Here is a 23,750-nt window from a genome sequence, read left to right as displayed (position 1 = left end):
AGTATTTTACAAAGCCCTTACATAAAGATGCTCTGCATTTGTGACCAACACTCTTATCAACTAAAGAAATAAGATCAAAGGGATTAGAATAGCTTGGTGCATTACACACTAAACATATACTTAAATCATAATCTAATTTAATCACCCTATGACATTACCAAGAGGGAAGTGAAAATAAAAATTAACAATATGTAAATATGTACTCTAATTGGTCCCTTTTAGAGGACTCACTACATTGCCAAGGCTAGTTTCAAGTATGTGGGCTCAACTGCTCCTCTTAGCCTCCTAGCTTGCTGAAACTTCAGGTGTGAGCCCCTATACCTGGCTACCTTTTAAAGATACACTATACCTGGGGAAGACATCTAGAAGAAATGATTACCATAAAGCAGCTGGCAACTGTCATGGAAACAGAAGATAATTCATCCTATACCAAGGAAACCAATCTTGTGCTGCTAAAATGAAAATTTAGGACTACTGGTTGTTACAGAGATTAAGATGTTAGTTCAACAGGAATTCCAAAACTTTTCTAATAGCCGAAGGGGCTGTGGCAGGCAAGAAAGTGCTTTACCATAGGAAGTGGTCAAGCAGAACAGATTCACTGAGTAAATTACACAAGAGCTATTAAGTTTACAGATCCCTTGTTTATCAAGCGCACTTTAAATTTTTCATTTTTATCTATAACCATCCAAATGTAGAAGAGCATAGCCAACTGTTCTAAGAGTTTCTCAAACTCTCATGAGTTTTTACCATTCTTGAACAATCACCCCCCAACCCCATTATGTAAGAGATTTAATTTCAAAAACAAACTCACTTGAATAGTGTTTCTGCAGCCTTTCTGGAAATTGTTTGGACAGGTATATTAGGTAATCCTGATGACTGCGATGGTGGAAACTGAGTATGATTGAATGAAGGGAATCCAGGTGTGTAAGGGTCACCAGTTCCTAGATGAGCCTAGCAAAACAAGTGAGTAATTAGCTTTAGTCAGCACTAATTCATGAAGATGCACTATAGCCCAAGCCATTTAGCAGCTTTAAAATCCATGTGTCTCTGCATGTGACCACTTTCTATTGCATTCAAGGTACTATTAACAAAGTATTTTTTAGCAATATTTCAACAATCAATAACCCAGTAACAATCAATAACTATCCTAGAGGATTGGAGAGATGGCTCAGCAGGTAAGGGCACTGGCTCCTCTTACAGAGGACCCAGTTCTGTTTTCAACATCCACATGGTGTCTAACAACATCCTGTAACTTCAGTTCCAGGAGATACTACATCCTCTTCTGGCCTCTGGAGGCACTGCTCAGCCACTTACATACATGCAGACAAATCACTTATACATATGAAATAAAGATAAATTTAAAAAATAGGATCTCAGAAAGCAAATGAAAAGCACAGTTTGAGGGCTGGAGAGACAGACAGCTCAGTGGTTAAGAGCTTTTGATGCTCTTGTAGATGACCTTGGTTCAGTGCCCATGTGACAGCTCGTAACTTTCTATACCTCCAGTTCTAGGGGATCCCATGCCCTCTTCTGGTCTCCTTGGGTATCAGGCAGCCCTGTGAGTTCCTATACATTGTGCAGGTGCACACATGCAGGTAAGACTCATATACATAATCTCTTAAACACACAAACAGGGCTGATGGCTCAGCAGCACTGACTGCTCTTGTAGAGGACCCAGGTTTGAATTCCATCACTTACGTGGTAACTTCAGTTCCAGGAGAATTTGATGTCCTCTTCTGACCTCCAAGGATATTGCAAGACACAACACTTACATACATGCAGCCAATACACTCATAGACAGAAAATGGGAAAAAAAAATAATAAGGACTCACATGTCCAAAGAATGAAAGGTCTGCTTTAGCAATGGGGAATTTAGCCTGGTCCAGGTATATCAAGACACCAATTGCATTAAAGCTTTGAGCATTTGCAACCTAAAGAAAAACACAGTGACACACACTGGAATTTATGCCACACAATAAATTTACAGAGGAATAGACTGATATTCCAAATGCTTCAAGAAAGCATTTTAAGGGAAGAAAATACCTTCCCTTAAATCTAACACATTAAGGAAAATCTAGAATAAGAGAAATAAACTCATCCAACCCAACACCTTAGTATTTTCTAACTCTGTTTGCATTAGTTTGACTTTTAATTTTCTTTTCTAAATCATATTTCTCTAGCTGATCTATATATACAGAACTGACAGACAATTTAAGCTTTCACTTAAGCATTCTGTATTATTTAATTTTCACTGAAAGAAATCGAGACACCATAGTTTTGTTGAAGTATTCTGTGACAATAGGTAACTGGAATTTGATTTTTTGAACACTTTTTTCTTTTGGGCGGGGGTGAGAGCCCAGCTGACCTGGAACTCACTACATAGACAAGGCTGGCCTTGAACTCAGAGATCGGCCTGCCTCTGCCTCAGAGTGCTGGGATGATTTGTTGACTACTTTAATATATTATCAGGCATGAGAGTCTAATAGCATTGGTTCTCTGAATGTAAGAAAATTAAAACTGGCTGGGTGTTGTGGCGCATTCCTTTAATCCCAGCAGAGGCAGGTGGACTTCTGTGAGTTCAAAGCCAGCCTGGTCTAGATAGTGAGTTCCAGGCTGCTGGGGCTACAGAGAGACCTGTCTCAAAAAAAGACACCCCCCCCAAAAAGAAATTCATACTCACCTTTTCTGCAATAGGGATTTTTCCTGCTCTAACAATCACTAAAGATCCATTCACAGGAATGCTTAAGTCTTCAAAGTCTTTTTTAGTGCCAAAATTAGCATGGATCAATTTGCCCTAGGATAAAGACATTAGGTTTAATAAAGATCATGAATTATTATTAATGCGTGTGGGCATATATGTTACTGGAAAACCTGTGTAGATCAGAGAACTATATGGAATCAGTTCTCTCCTTCCATCTTGTGTGAGTTCCAGGGATCAAACTTAGATCACCAGACTTACACTTCAGGCACTTTTACCAACTGAGCCATCTCACCAGCCCCAGAAATATGTTAACTGAAATGTCTGAAAATGGATCTGTCCAAAAAACTGTTAATCATATTATAATGTGACATAAACCAATTTTTAGATGTTTACACAAACTGTCACCATACCCTTCTTAGACTATTTTTTTTCATTAAAAATTTTTTTTTTAATTTCACATATGAGTGTATTGCTTGCATGTAGGTAAGTGCATCCGTATCTTGCAATGCCCAAGAGGACAGAAGAGGCAGTCGGATCCCCTGGAACTGGAGTTATGGACAGTTGTTAACTGCCATGTGGGTGCTGGGATTCAAACCCAGGTCTTCTGCTAGAACCACCAGTGTTCTTAACCACTGAGCCATCTCTCCAGCCCCTATGTTCTTAAACTATTAGTATTCAGATAAACATCCCTAAACTGACATTAACAACCTAAAGCTAGAGCTAAAGACAGAACACTTATGGATGAACTAATACCCTGGGTGTTCCCTCAACCCTTCGCTTCTAAATAGTTAGTGAAAGGGATACAGGTAACCTAGACAGCAGAGAACACTCAGAAGAAAAACTTCCATCTAAGCTGGGCATGGTGGCGCACACCTGTAGTCCCAGCACTCGGGAGGCAGAGGCAGGCAGATCTCTGTGAGTTCAAGGCCAGCCTGGTCTACATAGTGAATTCCAGGACAGCTGGGGCTACAGGGAGACCCTGCTTCAAAAAGACAAAAAAAAAAGAAAAACCAAAAAAACACCTCCATCTAGCTCAAAAGGCCCCCAGAAGATATACCCTTAACATACAAATGTGATTTTTAACCTGGAACTCTACCCATTTTCTGTTTCTGCATTAGTTTACAAGTTATTTGCCTAAATCTAAATAGAACAAGCATTAAAGAATCAAGATAAGGCCAGGTATGGTGGTGCACGCCTTTGTAGCTGGGGCTACAGGGAGACCCTGTCTCAAAAAGACCGAAAAAAAAAAAAAAACTATCTTGACTGGGTTTAACCTTATCTTGATTTTTTTTGGGGGGGGGCCTCTTTTTGAGACAGGGTCTCCCTATAACCCCAGCTGGCCTTGAACTCACTGAGATCTGCCTGCCTCTGCCTCCTGAGTGCTGGGGTGCACGACCACGCCCGGCAGATAGGTATTTTTATATATTCAACTTCTTTGTGGTCCTGGAGATCAAACCAGAACTTCACATGCTAGGCAAACATGCTACCACTGAACTACACTCCCAGTCTAAAAGGGCTATTTAGATCTGTCCCCACATAAGGCAGAATTTGATATATGCCTTTCAATGATCAAACACTGTCACATCAGGTGTTCTAAGGATCTGGGGCATGTCAGAAATAAAACTAATACCTAATAAAACTAATAGCCCTTCCTATAGCTTACATCCTAGTGGAAACAAATGAGTATGATGTCTAGTGCTAGATAAAATTAGGAAGCTCTCCCTACTGAAGATATATTGAAGTTGTGACTCCCATAACACGAGCAACAAGTCATGTTTGATGCTCAGGGGAAACAGACCCAGGCAAAGGGAAAGGCAGATTTCATAGAGGCCTTGAGTGGAGAGTGTGCTTGAGTTCAAGTCAGTGTATGAATAAGAGCAAGGAGGTAAGTGAGTGGCCAGAAGAAAGCAACACATTAACTGTCTTGCAGACCAAGATTAGGGCCTAGACCTAGATTAGGGATTCTAGATGATTAAGAATAAGAATTCATTTATATTTGAATATTGATTTTCTCTATTAAAGATATGAGTTTTCAAGCTGTTCAACTTGGAAACGAAGCCTATGTACTGCCTTTACTTACTGTAACTTCTGCAGCTTTACTATATGCCACGTAACCTTCAGGATGCTCCACCAGGTAAACCATGGTCCCTTTTGAATCCAATATAGTCACCGAGTTTTGAGCAGTGCTAAAAAAAATTAAGTACAAATTAAGCTAAGGCCATCCTTGGGGGGGCAGGGATTAACTAACTTTAGTACATTTAGCAACTGATTTGAATTAGTTGGCTTGAGGAAACTTATCTTCAAATCTTAATCTTGATTTTCAATTTGAAATTCTTTGATCTAGTGAGCATACCTGAAAGTTGTTACTTCTGCTGGGTGTGGTGGCGTACGCCTTTGATCCCAGCACTTGGGAGGCAGAGGCAGGTGGATCTCTGTGAGTTCAAGGCCAGCCTGGTCTATATAATGAGTTCCAGGACAGCTGGGGCTATAGGGAGACTCTGTCTCAAAGACAAAAAAAAAAAAAAAAAAAAAAAAAAGAAAGTTATTACTTCTATAAATAACTACCACCTTTCAACATACCTTCCTTTGACTTGAATCTTAACATAATGTTCATCACGCCAGACTTTGCTGAGTTTAAATGCATTGAATTGATTTTCAATAAAATAGGCAAGATTTTCATCTTTTTGAGATCCAGCTTCACGAGGGACATAAATATTCTGGTTCAGTTGCCTGAAAAGGATCAAGAAAATTGGTTTAAAAGTATAACTCAACATTATCCTTCAAATTATCCTTCATAAACCTTGACAAATGGATTACTCAAAACTTCTGGATTGACCAGATACAGAAAACATTTACATAGTTTCAGGCCAGCTGGGGCTCCAGGGAGACCCTGTCTCAAAAACAAAACAACAAAAAAAGTACAATGTCTTCAGTACATTACTTCAAACTTGCTAAGAAAAAACCCAAACTACTTACTATAAAGAGTTCTTTGAGAATACCAGTCTAGTACAATGTTTCTGTGTAGGAATTTTAGGGGAAATGAACAGATCTGCTAGAATAATATGAAAGACTATAAAACTATTGGTCAATAATACAGTATTGAAACTGTAGGAAACTAGCAAATGGTAAAAGATGGATTTGTTCTTTACAGAGGGACACTTGACTAAGGAAGATATTAAAAGTATAAAGACAAAACCTAAGGATATTTCTTTAGGTATGGATTAATCGATGAGCAATCAGTAGAAATTAGAACACTGGTGATACATATCAAAGACAAGTAAGTCATGATCTTGAAAACTGATGCCATTGTGGACAGTACCAGAACTAACTATGGCATACAATAAGAGGTTAACGGAGTGAGAGGGATAGCTGGAGAGATGGCTCAGCACTTCTGAGCACTTGCTTTTCCAGAAAACTTGAGTTCAATTCCTAACACCATTTAGTGGCTTTACATCCATCCTTAACTGCAGCTCCAAGAGATCGAACGCTCACTCTTGGCCTCTGTAGGCACCAAGTACACATGGTGGTACAATTAGATACATGCACATAACACTCATAAACATAATATAAAAATAAATACAATGTTTTAAAATAAGAGGTGGGGCTAGAGAGATGGCTTAGTGCTCTTGCAGGGGACCCAAGTTTCATTCTCAGGACCCACATGGTGATTAACAATAGTCCTTAACTCCAGTTCCAGGGGATCCAATGCTCTCTTCTGGCCTCCGTGGTCATTGCATGACATGAGTACACTTACATACATGCAGGCAAAACATTCATACACATAAAATAAATTTTTGAAAATAAGAGGTTAAGACAGGAACATCAGGGCTGGTAAATGGTCTCAGCTGATAAAGGCAGTTGCCGCTGAACCTGATGGCCTGAATTTGATTCCCAGGACCCACAGGGCAGAGAGAGAGAACCCCAAGTTGTCTTCCAACCTCCACAGGCTTGCTATGGCAAGTACATGCCCTACTCCCAAAGCAAATGTAATTTAAGAGATTGTTGGGGTTCCAGAGATGACTTAGTAGGTATGGCCACTTGCTGCTCTTGCAGAGGACCAGAGTTTGGCTCCCAAAACCTGAAAGGTTGGGTTAACAACTGCCTCTAACTCCATCTCCAGCAGATCCAACTCTGGTCTTCTGGCCTTCAAGGGCATCTGTACACATGTGCATGTATAAAGTAGATAACAAACTACATAAAGTAGATTATTTGAAAAAGTTCAAGCAGAAGAAAATCTGACAGCCCTGAATAAACTACAAAGAGTTGGATTACAAGAGCCTAGAGAGGCTTAATCCCAGTACTCAGGAGACAGAGGCAGGCCGATCTCTGTCCTCTTTGAGTTCCAGGCCAGCTGGGGCTACAGGAAGACCCTGTCTCAAAAAAAAAGGGGGGGGGGGATCTGGAGAGATGGCACAGTAGCTAAGAACATTGGCTGCTCTTGCAGAGGACCTGGGTTCAATTCCCAGCACCCACATGGTGGCAAACAACCACACATAACTCCATTTTCAGTGGATCCAATGCTCTCATCTATTCCAAGGGCATTGCAGGACACGGTTGCACTTACACACATACATTCAAACCACTCATACACATAAATGAATAAAGATCAAGTACTAGTTAGGAAAAGGGAGACTCTAGAAAAATTCTAACTTTTCCCCTGCTTATTGGCATTGTTTCATAAAGATGGGACGCCCCCCTACTCTGAAAAGCCTACTACCCTTATTTCCCTTCTCTTCATAAACATGAACCTATGAGGTGGCTCAAGCTTACTTGATGGTCTTGGTGAAGTCTATGTCATTCAGTTTCTCTGACAACATTGCTTTGAGGTCTGCCCAATATAAGCGAGAAGGAAGTCTAGAAAAGTCAGATTCTTCTGTCTGCGAGTTTTCTGATTCGTCTGCTTCCATTCCTGTCAGTCTTTCACACTCTTCTTTTCGTTCTACACGTTTACAATAGCCCAGGTAGCCGATCATAAAGCCTAAAGATAAAAAATTTGAGAGCTGAACTCACAGAATTTATTTGTAATTTATTCTTTGAAAACCTTAGTTTTTAATTAAGTGGTCTGAAAAAAAGTATGCATGTCAGTTTTAGAATTTAAACCACTTGTCACGATAAGTTATATAACTATTTTAAAGCTACCTGTTCAGCAACATTTGTGCATTACTTAAATAATTGTATGTTTTTCTTCTTGCACCAGACTAAATTCAATGGCAGGTGTAGAATCTTAATAATTACGTTTGCCATTTAAAAGGAACAAAATAGAGGGCTGGAGAGATGGCTCAGCAGTTAAGAGCACTGGTTGCTCTTACAGAGGACCTGGGTTCAATTCCCAGCACCCACATGATGGCTAACCATCTATAACTCCAGTTACAGGGGATATGATGCGCTCTTCTAAACCTCCATGGGCACTGCACAATACGGGTGCACCTACCTACATACAGGCATAATACAGACATAAAATAAAATAAAAATTTTTTTAAAAAGCACAAAATAGGGGCTGGAGAGATGGCTCAGTGGTAAGAACACTGGCTGGTCTGGCAGAAGACCTGGGTTCGAATCCCAGTACCTACATGGCAGTTAACAACTGTTCATAACTCCAGTTCCAGGGGATCCAATGGCCTCTTCTATCCTCCATGGACACTGCATGACAGGGGTGCACTTACATGCAGGCAATACATACATACGTATAAAATAAAAATTGTTTTTTAAAAAAGGCACTTCTACGAGTTCAAAGCCAGCCTGGTCTACAAAGTGAGTTTCAGGACAGCTGGAACTAGGGAGACCCTGTCTCAAAAAGAGACAAAAATAAATAAATAAATAAATAAATAAATAAATAAATAAATAAAGGCACAAAATAAGTATTTGCTGGATATAATAAAACTTTAAGAGTTGGTTATAAGAAATACTTTGTTGGTTATAAGTTTTGATTGGCCATTCTTACCAATTAAGAAAAAGATGATTACAGCAATAGTCCCATAGCAGATTCTTCCATTAAACCTTTTTGGTTTTTTGGCATTGGCCCTCATGTTACTGTCAGCATTTTCTTCTTCATCTACAGCTAGTTTCATTTCCACATGACTGTTATCTCCATCTACTTGTCGAGCCAGGCTAAAGCGAGTATACGACAATGGTTCTCCACCAAACTGGTATTTTTGGAAAAAGAGAAAAAGTAATGGTATATTAAGGTATTTACAAAGTTTGCTCACATACTATACTTGTTACTATGATTTAGTATCCATTAGTAAGGGAAAAGAAGTTATTTCCAGCTAGCATTTCTCTATGCCCAATTCAGTCAATGGCAGATGAATATTGCGAGAACAAACTAATCTCATTTCATCTGTCCTTTTTATTCAAGGTTTCTATTTTGTATAACTCCTGCAACATTTTTTTCTAAATTCTTTAAAGAGATGGGGTCACGGCCCATGCCTTTAATCCCAGCACTTAGGAAGCAGAGGCAGGCGGACCTCTGTGAGTTTTAGGCCAGCTGGGGTTACAGGAAGACCTTGTCTCAAAAAGACCAAAACAAACAAACAAAATGAAAAAAAAAAAAGATGGGAGTCTCACCATCTTGTTCAGACTAGCCCTGAATTCAGTATGTTGTGATCCTCCTGACTCAGCCTCCAGTGTAGCTGGAGTTCTTTTATCTACTTGGCTATTTATCCCCCTCCAAAACACCCAAACTACCCTAAAACTTCCTATATTTCCCATAATTAATCTTAATTGAAACTAAATATACTCCTGTGTGGGGTGTTGTGCCATATGCTTGTAATCCCAGCACCTGGGAAACTAAAGGAAGAGTGAGTTCAAAGACAACTTGAGGATATGTAGCAAGAGCCTGTCTCACAAAAGAGCCAGGGGTTTTTTTAGGCAATGGCAGGTGAATCTGAGTTCAAGCCTGATCTATAGAGTGAGTTCAAGACCAGCCAGAGCTAAATAGAGACCTGGCCTTAATTAAAAGAGTGGGGGGCATGGTGGTACACACCTTTAATCACAGCAGGCAGACCTCTGTGAGGTGGAGGCCACACTATTCGACATAGTGTAGGCCAACTGTGGCTACAGGGAGAGCCTGTCTCAAAAGACCAAAAAAGAGGGGCTAGAGAGATGGCTCAGCAGTTAAGAGCACTGATTGCTCTTGCAGAGGACCCGGGTTCAGTTGCCAGCACCCATATGGCAGCTATGAACTGTCCTTAATTCCAGTTCCAGGGGAATCCAAAGCCCTCTTCTGACCTCCTTGGCATTGCACGATATACAGGCAATACATTCACACACATAAAAATAAAAAAAAATACATAAATAAAATATTTTTTAAAAGACCAAAAAAGAAAGAAAGAAAAAAAATCAAATAAATAATTCAAAATGAAGAAAAATGTGTATGCCCTTCCTTTGTGGGATCTGTTATGCCTTCAGACCACCAGTTCAATGTAAGTGCCTGATGATAGCTTGGGTATTAGTTCATGCTCATTGAGTAAGTCATGTTCACAGACTTTACATTTTTGCAGATAGCTAGAAACATCTTACCAAGTTAGAGAATGCAGATCTGGCTTGATCCATCATTCTGAGCTGCCACACAGATGCACCTAATATTAAAACAGAATATAATGAGACATACCACTGTATCAGATAAGAGGGGACTTTTCCTTATCAGGCTAAAGTAACTATTATCTATCAGATTTACTCCTAAGTAAGCTATCAACTTTCTAGAAATGACTTTTTGTGTTTGTTTATTGAAACAGAATCCCTTTATGTGGTTAAGGCTGCCTTTGATCCTACCGCTTTGCTTCAACCCCCTCTCCCCCCAGGTGCTGAAATTATAAGCATGTACCATACCACCTAGCTCCTAGAAAAGATCCTTAATGAAAACATTTAATTTACATGACTACTAACTTAATGTGATCATTGAATATATGCTGAGTTGAAGTGGGATAGTCACGGGACTTGGGAAAAATAAGAAACTTGAATGCAGATTTAAATACTAAAGGGGTTGGAGATGGCTCAGCAGGTGTTTGCTGCCAAGCTTGATGACCTGAGTTCAATCCCAGGGACCCACATGGTGGAAGGCGTTGTCCTTTGGTCTCCACATATACTCTGTGGCAGACATATTGCCACCCCCCCCCATATACCCACAATAAATAAGATTCATGATATGTGAAATGTTTACCTTTTTGTTCATGTCAAAGGTAGTTACTTTAAAGGGAAATGGGGATATGCTTGGACACTCTAGGAAATACTGCAACTTGCTGTAACTACAACCACCTTTGGCTGTTTTTTCCTATAATTTACTTCCAAATATTTCAGTTTAAAAACTACTTAACAGTTAACTCCATTTAAAGGATACATGGATAGTGTCTCAGTGCTCCTATTTCAATTTTTCTTATAGGTTTGAGTTTAAGACAGTCTTACAGCTGGGTGACGCACACCTTCAGTCCCAGCACTCGGGAGGCAGAGGCAGGCAGATCTCTGTTGAATTCAAGGCCACCCTAGTCTACACAGTGAGTTCCAGGCCAGCTGGGGCTACAAGGAGACCCTGTCTCAAAAAGACAGTCTTAGTATAGCTGGCCTAAGGAGATCCAACTGCCTCTGACTCCTGAGGCATTACACATGCCCCCAGGCTTGAAATTTTTAAAGTTAAAATATGGGAAAAACAGCAGAGCATGGTGGCATACACCTTTAAATCCTAGCACTGGGAGGTAGAGTTCCAGGCCACCTGGGGCTACAGCAAGATCACATCTCATAAAAAAAAAGGGAGGGGGGGAGGATGTGGGCAACACCAGTTAGAATGTTATTTCTACTAAGTAGGTTTGAATAAGTAGGTTGAAGACAGGGTCTCACTATATAGCCCAAACCAGCCTTGATCTTCGGCTATGATTATGAGCGTACCACTATGCCCAGCTAAATTATAGTAGTCAAAGGGACTAAATAAAAAAGACAAAAGACTATCACTTGGAGGAAAACAAAAACAAAAATACCCAGAAACTAAGGAGCATTAAGTCAATTAAGTCAAGACTGCTATGCTACAAAGATCACAAAACAGCCAGTCTTGGTGGCACAGGCCTAGCTTGAATCATAGCACTTGGAAGAATGAGGCAGGACTATGAGCTCAAGGCCAGCCTGGGCTACATAGGGAGAGCCTGCATCAAAAACTAAACAGAACCTAATTTTTAAAAGCCTATTTCCTATTTTTATAAAAGTTTATTTAGTTGAGTTGTGTTTGTGTGGGTCTCAGTATATGGATGCGCACCATGTGCATGGAGGAATTGTGAGCCTGCCATGCGCGTGCTGGGAATCAAACTTGGGTCCTCTGGAAGAGCAGCAAGTGCTCTTACTTAACCGCTGAGCCATTTCTCCAGAGTCACCGTAAACTATATTTTTAAATCCCCAAGCTTTCAAGATCAAAGTTATATGCAATAGATCATGCCTTCTCTCAGAAGTACAATCTCTTGCCCCTTCTGGTACAAAGTTTATCACAGCCACTGCACCAGAACCACATAGAGGCAATCGCTAGAGCCAGACCTAGGAAGCCCCACCCTAGTCAATTTTAATCATCCTTTTCTAGGAATAAACAGCTTACAAGTTTAACCCATCTGAAACAGCTATTCCTAAACTTTTCTAGTTTTAAATTGTATTTACTCATTTAACTTTGCTGTACTGAAGATCCAACTTAGGGCTTCACTCATGCTAGGCAAGTGCTTCATATTAAACTAAAGTGATAACACAATTAAACAAGTGACCTAATAATTTAAGTGGTGAAACTGAGCAATTAAGACTGCAGAAACAAGTAGATAACTAATTTATATATATATAAATAAATAATTGTAACCTAAATTCATTTTTCTGAGACACACGTGATTTCTATTTTAACCTACATTACCCAAATTAAGACTATAATGTAGGGGCTAGAAGATGGCACAGTGGCTAAGAGCACTGAGTGCTCTTGCAGAGGACCTGGGTTTAGTTCCCAGCACCCACATGGTGGCCAACAACCCTTTATAACTTCAGTCCCAGGGGATCTGACACTTTCTTCTGGCTTCCATGGGCATGCACTTACATACATGAAGGCAAAAATAGCTATAAAATAATAATAACGTAAAAAGAAATCCTGTGACTTAGGAAATTTGTACTTAATCCTATCCAATTTTTTTAAAAGCCAGGATTTCACTACGTAGCCTGGAACTCTCTATGCAGACTAGGCTGGCCTGGATCTCAGATATTTTGCCTGACTCTGCCTCTGCCTCAGGAGTCCTGGAATTAAAGGCATGGACCACTATGTCTGGCTTAGCAACATAGCTTTTTATTTACAAGAATTCCTTTTAAAGTTTCTTCCAAGTGAAATCACAGAGTTTATATACTCTAAGCATGGGAGAGAAATTTTTCATTCTAGTTAAAATACTTTTTATTTTTATATTTTTGTGCCAGGATCTCACAATGTAGCCCTAGCTGGCCCACAACTCACAGATCTGCCCATCCCTGAGTGTTGGGATTTACAGGCTACCTTTACTTTGATGTTTCCAATGAGGACTAGAAAAACTATTCAAGCCAGGTGTGGTGGTACATGCCTTTAATCTAGCACTTGGGAGGCAGAGGCAGGCGGATCTCTGTAGAGTTCAAGCCAGCCTGGTCTACATGGTGAGTTCTAGCTGGGGCTACAGGGAGACCCTGTCTCAAAAAGACGAAAGAAGAGAGAGAAAGAGAGTGAGAAAGAGAAAGAGAGAAAGAAAGGGAAGGAAACAGAGAAAGAAAAAGGAAGGAAAGGAAGAGAGAAAGGAAGAGAGAGAAAAGAGGATTCTAGCCTCACAATAAAAATTAAGATAGGGGCTGGAGAGATGGCTCAGCGGTTAAGAACACTGGTTGTTCTTGCAGAAGACCCAGGTTCGAATCCCAGCACCCACATGGCAGCTAACAACTGTCCGTAACTCCAGTCCCAGGGGATCTGACAGCTTCTTCTGACCTCCTCGGGCACTGCACAACACGGGTGCACTTACCTACATGCAGGCAATACATGCACACACATAAAATAAAAATAAATAAAAATTTAAAAAAAAAATTAAGATAAGCAACAGTTCCAAGTTTTTGAGCCATGAAATAGAAGAATTTGAAACATCCTAAACTGAATTGTGAGATGGAAGATAAGCAAAGACACTAGTTAGACTAATAGACTTGTCACAAATCAAAACTTTGGGGTGTTTCAAAACCAGAGATCTTAAAAAGTACATAGAAATGGGGGGCATGAGTAGAATGACAGAACAAAACAGTCTTTTACCTATGTATATAACATCCAAAACTATCACTTTTTTGTGAAATAATCCATGTTTGTTGGTTCTGACAAGCCCACTTAGATTAACAGATTACTCTCAAAATTTTAGGGCTCACATAAAAGGTAGATTTCTTAATCTGATTTTGAGGCCCTGTTCCAGAGATTTTCTGATATTTTCAAAATACCCAGACTCCAGCCCCTGACTTTTACTATCAGTTACTCTTCCTCCATTCCTTCAAGTCCTACTCATTTCTAGACTTAGTTCTAGGACCACCTCTCTATGGGATCTTTTCTAACTTCTCCTACAGGTTGTAGATGTTATTGCAAACTATTTCCCTACACAACCATACATTTGCCAGGTAAAAGATTATGAACTTAGAAGATTTCTGCAGGGTCCTCAAAACTCACATTTGTAGCTGGGCATGGTAGGGCACACCTTCAATCCTAACACTGGAGAGGCAGAGGCAGGTGGATCTCACAAGATCAAAGATAGCCTGGTTACATAGCGAGTTCCAGGTCAGAAAGGGTTACAGGGTGACCCTGTCTCATAAAACCAAAAACCTCACATTTGTAATATACCCAGGAGACTTGACAAGAGACAGTAAGATCTTCAGGAGCCTAACTTAAGGCCTGAAATGAAAGGGCAATAGAAGTAAAAACAAGAAGTCTTCACTTCCATACAGCTTTCTGAGAAGCCCAATCTGAAGGTCACAGGTAGGGAACATCTGGGAGAGCAGCAAATCACCTACACAGACCAGTTCCACAAGGCCACAGGGTCTTTTTGTTCCTCGTTTTAAGGTCTTGCTATGTAGCCCTGGCTAGAACTCACTATGTAGACCAAGCTAGCTGGAACTCAGCCTCCTCTGCCTCCCCAGTGCTTTGATTAAAGGCAAGCATGCACTACCAGGCCTGGTCCAGAGGGTCTGAGTTTTGTTGTTTTTTGTTTTTGAGACAGGGTCTTCCTGTAGCCCCAACTGGCCTGAAACTTGCTTTGTAGACCAGGCTGGCCTAGATCTCAGAGATCTGCCACCTGCTTCTGCTGGAATTAAAGGCTTGAGCCACCATACCTGACTCCAGAGGGTCATTTTTTAACTAGCTTTCATTGTTGTCTAATTCAAGTTCAGCAGAGAACCCCTTGCTCCATTATAGATAAGCACACTGTCTGGCAAACAACTGTCTAGCCTTAGGGTAGAGCTAGCCAAAGGGATCTCTATCCACAATCAACACAGGCTGGGTTTACAGCCACTAATAACTCCACAACATTCTCCCAAATGAAAATAAAAAGTGATCTACTATATATAACTCTCTGGTAAATGATATTGCAGATTTGTTTAAATCACATTGTTTGTTATATTCCCAAACAGAAAAACTCAGGAGGGCTCACAGATACTTCAGAGAGGCTAAATTCCATTTTCTGAGTAGATAAGGCTCTGAAATCAGCTTAAATGTCTTCCTCAAGGAGGTCGTATTTCACAGTGCAGAGACAACTGCATAGCATCTAGTATTCCAAATTCATCTAAGCCTGTAAAAGGTATCAGGTAGCCAAGTACTTCTATAACACTACAACTGCTTCCTATTCCAATTCTCTTATTAAAAAAATAAGGCAGCAATCCAGCACAGTCCTCCGGATAAATAATATACCAAGGTCATTTCATCTGAAGCGAGGGCAATTCCGAGTATTAACTGAAGATACTATTTTATTGTCTTATCCTCCCCACACCGTTTTAGAGCGCTGTCCAACACAATGAACATGAAGGATTTCTACACCTACAAATTTCCGAGTAACTCATAGTCCTGTGGTCTTCCATCTTGGAGGGCTGCTACCGATATTCTTATGAACGCCTCTGGCGTTCAGATTCTGCCCTGGAAAATTTGAGAATCCACACACCAGGCCAAGATGAGCAAGGCCGCCCGGTAGGAAAAGACCAGGTGGTGCTGGCGTTCAAACCTACGGTTCTGGGAAACTGTGACCTAAATGCCCACGACACGCTCCTACACCAATACAGGACAGCTTTGTCTCTCTCCGCAGGGAGACCGGGCCTGCGCGGGGCCCGGAGAAACCAAGAGTTACGAGCCCAAGGTCACCCACGTACCGACAGCCGTTCCCCTGGACGACTTCCTGGAGCCGCCACCACGTGCTCCAGGCGGAACACGCTGCGGCCTGGCTGCCCTCGTGCTCTCGAACCCGCGGCCTGCAGCGCTGGGCGCCCGCCTTGGGAAGCCAGGGCCGCGGGGCTACGAGCGCACGGCAGAACCGAGGGGCGCAGCGCCATGGCCCGTCACCGCTCACCTCGCGCTGGGCGCTCCACAGCCACTCGCGGCTCGGCTGCGCAGGCGGGGGGGACAGCTAAGAGGAGCGGGAACCGTCCCGGGGCCGCACCCGCTGCACCTGCTGCTGGTGCTCCGCACAGCACCGCACACCCACCCCGCTCCTGGCCTCTCCCGCCCCAGAACACCGGCCCGCGCTGCTCCCTCCAGCCTCGCTGGCGCGGCTTGACAGGCAGGCGTCACTCACTCTGCAGGCGCCTCCTCCGTCAGCTGCAGCGGCTCGAGCTCAGGACGCCCTCTGAGGGGGTGGCGGCAGACTACCAGCCGCTTATAGCTAGACCCCGCCCCCTCCCGCCCCTCGGGGGGTCTTACGTCACTTCCTGCCGCACGTACACCTAAGGAGGCGCTCTGACGGGACCCCTAAAGGCGACATGCGCGCGCAGTCAGACACCTCGGGACCCCTAAAGGCAAGATGCGCGCAGTCAGACCTCGTCCTCTGCCGAGCGTGTGCTGGGCGGGAGAGAAAAGGCGCCAAGACAGCAGGTGTCCAGAGCATGCGCGATTGGCGTCCTCGCCCTCCCCCTCGGAGTCACCCTGCCACAGTAGCCTGCAGCCCTCTGCCTAACCTTGACCAACTTCCAGGCCCTGCAATGTAAGATCAACTGTGTTACCCCTTCCCTCCAAACTGGCCCTTATTTACAGTGAAAGTCGTCCCAAGTCTAAAGCCATGGTGTGAATACATTTTTGCATTCTGAGAAATACTTAGGCAGAAAACAAAATGCAAATCTGTATTTAAGATATTTACAGCCGGGCATGGTGGCACAGGCCTTTAATTCCAGCACTCCGTAGGCAGAGGCTGGAGGATCTCTGTGAGTTCAAGGCCAGCCTGGTTTACATAGTGAGTTCCAGGACAGCTGGGACTATAGGGAGACCTTGTCTCAAAAGGACCAAAAAAAAAAAAAAAAAAAAAAAAAATTTACAAGCAACCCTTGAGCCAAGCAAAGCACTTCGACATGTTTGATGTATGAGAAAAGTAGAAACCGGCGATTTATTAGGGTGGTAAAGTTGTAGGATGTAGATTATCTTTTTTTTTTTTTTTAAGACAGGATCTCTTCCAGCTGACCTGGAATTCAACACATAGATGGGCCTGGTCTTGCTGGGATTAAAGGTCTGCACCTCTTTACCCGCCTATAAGTTTAATGACTTTATTGCTGTTATAGGATTGCAGTAATGTATAACAAAATGGGTTCTTTTAAACTTGCAAATATACACACCCTTTCTTTCCTGTCTGCAATTTACAGTCCAACAAAAGAGAAGTTTACAAATAGCTACAAGGAGTGCGTCCTTGAACACAAAAGGATTACAGATAAAGCACTTTTCCAGGTAGGGCCCTTAGGGCCCCTGGAAAGTACTTAAAATGCAAATCTACTTTCCTGCAAGGACTTAAGCACGTTCTAAGTCGTGCCTTTAGGACTGGGAAAGTCCTTTAAAATGCAAATCTACTTTGGAGATTTCAGCTTTTCCATTGTTCTGCTCTAAAATCAGAACGATTGGGGGGGTCTTTGTGAGTTGAGGCCAGCCTGGTCTACATAGTGAGTTCCAGAACAGCTGGGGCCACAGGGAGACCCTATCTCAAAAAGACAAAAAATAAATTAATTAATTAATTAATAAAAAATAAAATCCAGCAAGTATGCGAGTGTAGTGAGTGGTGCAGACCTTTAATCCTCGCACTTGGGAGGCAGAGGCAGGTGGATCCCCACTGAGACTGAGGCTAGCCAGACCAGCTGGGGCTACCTGGAGACCCTGTCTCAAGATAAAACAAACAAAAGCCAAAATAACAATAACAAAAATCCAGCAAGTAGCCAGGCATAGGCCCTTAGTCCTGGCACTCAGAAGGCAAAGGCAAGTGGAGTTCTGTGAGTTGAGATCAATCAGCCTGGTCTATATAGTGAGTTCAAGGCCAACCTGTACTACTTAGACTCTGTCTCTAAAATAAAAATCCACCAAGTACTTGGGATTTACCAACTTCCTTTCCCTTTACAAACCCCACTCGGCTAAACCAGATATATAAAAATCTTACAAACCAGAACATCACTGCAATTTAGTAGACAATGGACATGGTTAAGCCATCAAAGGGTTACCTAGAAATTCAGACAATAGACTGAGACCCTGTGCTTTTTCTTGACTGATGGTATCTTTTTTTTTTTTTGGTCTTTTTGAGACAGGGTCTCCCTGTAGCCCCAGCTGTCCTGGAACTCACTATGTAGACCAGGCTGGCCTCGAACTCACAGAGATCTGCCAGCCTCTGCCTCCCGAGTGCTGGGATTAAAGGTGTGCACCACCACGTCGGCCTGATGGTGCCTTTTTTTAAAAAAAGAAGTAGACAACAGAGCATAGTGGCCCATACCTATAATCCAGTACTGAGAGGTTGAGACATGAGGATGCGTGAGTTCCAGGCCAGCCTGGCCTGTATAACTGGATCTTGACTCAGAAACAAAACAGTGATGGCATTTCGAGGTGAAAAATCTTTTCTTCTGTTTTATTTAAAATTTTTTATTACATTTATTTGTGTGTGTGTGTGTGTGTGTGTGTGTGTGTGTGTGTGTGTACATATACCTGAGTGGTCAGAGAACAATTTATGGAGTCAGTTCTCTCCTTCCACTCTGTGAGACCCCAAAATCTATCTCAGATTATCAGCCTATGTGGCAAGGACCTGAACCACTAAACCATATAGGCAAAAATCTTTTTTTTTTTTTAAGATAGGATCTCATGTAACCTAGGCTGGCCTTGAAGTTCTGATCCTCTGGCCTCCATCTCTGAAGTGTTGGGACTATAGGCATATGCCTCCACACCAAGGTTGCTGGGGATGGAACCCAAGGCTTCCTGGATGGTAGGCAAACACTTTACAACTGAGCTCTATCAAAGCCTAAAGATGAAAATCTCATGCCCTTGTGGAGAAAATGGGTTTAGAAAATGGTGTTCAGTACCATTTATGTGAAATTTCAAATATAAATCTTATATTCACTAAATGAAGCAATAAATACTAAAAAGGATGTCAATTTTTTTTTCATGCTTTTATCAGTAGTAATAGACTCCATGTAATTAAATTTCCTTCACTAACTCTCATGGGAAGGTTTGCAGGCTCATCTCTGAAATTTCAAGTAAACAAATATAAATTCATCTTGCTCTCTGTGGAAGCTATATATACTAAGAAATAATTTTTCTTTGGTTCCTATTCCAGACAAACATTCAAATATGTTATTTTTCCATCCTTGTTTTGTCACCATTATTACATAGCCTTTTCTACCACTTCTGGAAACCCAGGAGCTTGCATGCTTTCAATGAAATACTGTTTTGACAACTTTTATTTGACCTGTCCATCACAACTGATGTACTTTAAGAGCCAACAAAATGCTAAGAAAAAAAAGTAGCTTACATCGGAACTACAATTTTTGCAGTTCTTCCAAAAGGTACACAGATATAAAATCAAAGAATTTTCATTAAATTTATGAAGATCAGCAAGAAACATACAATTTACTTTAGGAAAAAAATCCTAAGACCTTGAGTTGTGGGATAAATAGCTCAAAGCCAGCTGGTATGGTGGCATTCACCTTTTATCCTAACACTTGGGAATCAAAGTCAGGGGGTTCTCTGTGAGTTCCAGGCCAGCCCAGTCTACATAGAGAGTTCCAGATCAGCAGGAGATACATAGTGTGACCCTGTTTCAAACAACAACAAAAAAAAAACCACCCTAGGGGCTGGAGAGATGGCTCAGGGATTAAGAGCACTGAATGCTCTTGCAGAGGACCCAGGTTCAATTCCCAGCACCCACATGGCAGCTACAAACCACCCTTAACTCCAGTTGCAGGGGAATCTGACACCCTCTTCTGACACAGGTGTACTCACATACATGCAGGCAATACACTTATACACGTAAAATAAAATAAAATAAAATAAAATAAAATAAAATAAAATAAAATTATATATATAAAGGCCGGGCATGGTAGCCCATGCCTTTAGTCCCACCCCTCAGGAGTCAGAGGCAGGTGGATTTCTTTGAGTTCAAGGCTGGCCTGGTCTACATAGTGAGTTACAGGCCACCTGGGGCTACAGGGAGACCCTGTCTCAAAAAGACAAAAACAAAACAAAACAAAAAACAAACAAAACACCCTCAAAGCCTTGAGTGTCCAAATGCTGGAGTAACAAAATGAAAACCCTGCCTACTTCATAGACTTTCCTTTGCATGGATTTCAATGAGCTAAGGCAGGTAGAAGGTGACTGGCTGCCGGGCACGTTTACACATGCCTTTTGTCCCAGCAGATGGATCTTTGTAAGATTGAGGCCAGCCTGATCTACATAATGAGTTCCAGGCTAACTGGGGCTACAGGGAGCTCTTTTTTTACAAAAACCAAAATAATGTTGGTGATGATGGTGGTGATGACTGGCACAAAGTAGGCAGTGATCAGCACAAATGGAGTCGTAGTATTGGTAGGGTATAGTGAGTCATGTAGACATGGAAGATGTCTGTAGGCCCAGATAGGATTTTGAGCTCATGGAGATGAAGACAGAAGGTATTTCATTGGAGAACAGCTCCACTCTGGAGGGAGAATGAGTCTGGGGTTAAAAATTCTACTCTAGGGGCTAGAGAGATGACTTAGTGGTAAAGAGCACTGGCTGCTCTTGCAGAGGACCCAGGTTTGGTTCCCAGCACCAAGATGGTGGCTAACAACTGTCCATAACTCTAGTTCCAGAGGATCCAACAACTTCCATGGGCATTGCACTGCATGGGTGCACTTACACACAATGCAAGCCAAACATACACAAAAAATAAAAATAAATATTTCTTTTGGTCTCTTTGGGACAGGGTCTCCCTGTAGCCCCAACTGACCTGGAACTCTATATGTAGACCAAGATCTCACAGAGATCTGCCTGCTTCTGTCTTCAAAGGGCTGGAATTAAACTTTGTGCCATCATGCCTGGCTTTAACATTTTTTTTTAAAGCTACAGACCAGGCATCAAAGAGGAACAAAGAAGATGATGGCAAGTGGAAGGAAAGAGGCTTTGCACTTTTAAAACACTAATCTGCTTATATTGTGTATATTTTATCACTTTTTTAAAAATTTTATTTTTATTTTATGTGTATACATATATTGCCTGCATATGGGTAAGTGCACCCGTGTCGTGCATGGACAGTTGTTAGCTGCCATGTGGGTGCTGGGATTCAAACCCGGGTCTCCTGTAAGAACAACCAGTGTTCTTAACCACTGAAACCATCTCTCCAGCCCCTATTTATTTTTTTACTTCAGCTTCAATATCATTTTCAAATTTTGAATTCATTATTATTGAAGGGAAATTCCAGGATTTTTTTTCCTTTTCTTTTTTTTTTCTCTTTTTGTAGTCTTTTTGAGACAGGGTCTCCCTGTAGCCCTAGCTGACCTGGAACTCACTATGTAGCCCAGACTGGCCTTGAGCTCACAGAGATCCACCTGCCTTTGCCTCCCAAGTGCTAGGACTACTGGTATGGACCACCATGCCTAGCCTCCAGGTAATTTTTTTTTAAAAATCAGACTTTGCATTGTAACTGAAACTCCCAATTGACAGAAGCCTCTTGCCCCTCACCACTTCAAGACAGCTGATCCCTCCCATTCTCTGCATGCACACGCCTGCTTTTACCAAGGAGATTTGCTGAATTAAAAGAATCTGAGTTTGTTTCCAACGTGTCAGTGAGTCAGTTTGTTTTTTCCCATTTTCATCTTCCCTCTTTTGACATATGAGCCTGCAACTCTTGCTTACATCTGAATTTCCCCTTTTCCATGGTCAAGATCTGACACCTTAATATTTTCAATAAACCGTGTGTTATGTGGCTAAACTTCAACTAATTTGAGGAAGTTTTTTAAAGACTAAGAAGAGGCCTTTAAAAAGAACATTCTGACCATTGAAGTAATTAGAGAAAATGAACAACAAATGTATAAAGAAAACACTTCAAGAAAATAATAAATCAAAATCCCAAGTCAGCAAATCCAACCCAATGTGCCAAATCATCAGAAACTTTAGCTTCTCTGGCTTAATACACACAGTAGACACATTCTCCTTGGTTTGGAAAATGATCTTGCCTGAACTTTCATTTTTCAGACATGGAAATGTGGTCAAGGAGGCAACTATATGGGTGGTCACATCTGTGAGGGCTGGCTCCACTTCCTCTGGCTCACATCACTGGAGTCTTAAATGTGGGAAAAGTCCTATTCCAGGGCTGGAGTCCCCAGGCCTCAGAGTCATCTAAGTTAACTGAGTCCCTAGGTTTCACAGGTACCAAGCCGGGTGCTTGTGTTTCTGTCATCTTATTTGACACCCAACAATTTTGTGAATCAGGTGTCCTACAGATTTTATAGATGAAGACATGGAAGGGCAAAGATTACAAAATAATTGACTACAATTGCACAATTTCTAGGCTTGGCGTGGTGGCACATGCCTTTAATCCCAGCACTCGGGAGGCAGAGGCAGGCGGATCTCTGTAAGTTCAAGGCCAGCCTGGTCTACATAGTGAGTTCCAGGACAGCTGGGGCTACAGGGAGACCCTGTCTCAAAAAGACAAAAAAAAAAAAAAATTGCACAGCTTTTAATAGCAGAGTCTAACTTTACAAATCTTTGAAGTCTTTGAGATCCTCTCTCTTAAAACGGCTTTTCAGTACATACCGGGGACTGAATTACTGAAATACTATTCTGGAAGCAAAAGATTACAACTGTGTTTCCAGGATAGAATGACCCATTGCTAGGTTCCAATCCCAATTTTATAGTCGTGTCCATCTTAGGAAAGTTTGAGACCAGTTTATAGTTGGATTTTATGCTAGGGGCACAAAATATTATAAAACATACCTGCAGCTGGACATGGTGGCACACACCTTTAGTCCCAGCACTCGGGAGGCAGAGGCAGGCAGATCTCTTGTGAGTTCAAGGCCAACCTGGTCTACATAGTGAGTTCTAGGCCAGCTGGGGCTACAGGGAGACTGTCTCAAAAAGACCAAAAAAAAAGAAAAAAAAAAAAAACAATAAAAACACAATACAAACCAAGAAGCTTAAGTATGCCTATGGTACCTCCCTAGAAATGACCTATACTTCAGTGGGATTTAGAACTGGCTTCACTGATGAGAGGAAAGTCCAGGACTAGATGACTTGAAAGCAACCAATGTAAGGCATAAGCTTGATAAACCAGCTTCAACCTTGCCTAAGATTACTGCTTCTGAAATGGGCTCCACTGAGGACTGGAAGTATTTGAGGAAAGCCATTGGTTTCTGCAATAAGGTCAAATCTAGGACTTAAAGGTGAGCAATAGCAGCAGAGAGCACTGAATAGTAGAGAATCCTGGGAAAATAAGCCCATCTGCTGCCCTCTTCATTTCGGGCAAGTCAGTCCCATCTGTGGCCAAGTTGGCGTTCTCACCTTGACTTCATTTGGGGACGGGGATGGAGAGGGAAAGAAGTGGGGGCGAGTTGTTTTCCTGCAGTTATAGGGAGTAGTACCTTTGAGATCTAC

The 23,750-nt window shown here is 41.8% G+C and overlaps 1 protein-coding gene across 3 annotated transcripts in view; it reads right to left on the bottom strand.

Annotated features, from left to right (window-relative positions):
• The window catches only part of Tfrc (transferrin receptor), a 30,806-nt gene extending 14,247 nt beyond the window's left edge, over positions 1-16,559 (bottom strand). Inside the window, exons 1-9 of one of the 3 annotated variants that reach the window (XM_008838533.2) lie at positions 16,468-16,559; positions 10,220-10,278; positions 8,643-8,844; positions 7,472-7,679; positions 5,282-5,431; positions 4,782-4,887; positions 2,681-2,794; positions 1,833-1,931; positions 812-951 (exon numbers count right to left, since the gene is read on the bottom strand). In XM_008838533.2, the coding sequence (XP_008836755.1) occupies positions 812-951; positions 1,833-1,931; positions 2,681-2,794; positions 4,782-4,887; positions 5,282-5,431; positions 7,472-7,679; positions 8,643-8,844; positions 10,220-10,255 (1,055 nt within the window). In that variant the 5' untranslated portion in view covers positions 10,256-10,278; positions 16,468-16,559. Of the gene's footprint in view, positions 1-811; positions 952-1,832; positions 1,932-2,680; positions 2,795-4,781; positions 4,888-5,281; positions 5,432-7,471; positions 7,680-8,642; positions 8,845-10,219; positions 10,279-16,045; positions 16,168-16,242; positions 16,434-16,467 lie in introns of those variants that run through there. The other 2 variants (XM_008838534.3, XM_017799494.2) reach the window with 2 other exon arrangements.
• Positions 16,560-23,750: the final 7,191 nt, after the last annotated feature.

This window comes from Nannospalax galili, unplaced genomic scaffold, assembly GCF_000622305.1.
Source record: "Nannospalax galili isolate Female #2095 unplaced genomic scaffold, S.galili_v1.0 scaffold598, whole genome shotgun sequence".
Lineage (NCBI taxonomy): Eukaryota > Metazoa > Chordata > Mammalia > Rodentia > Spalacidae > Nannospalax > Nannospalax galili.
The sequence above is the reverse complement of the archived record's forward strand: the minus strand, read 5'-3'. Positions and strand labels throughout refer to the sequence as shown.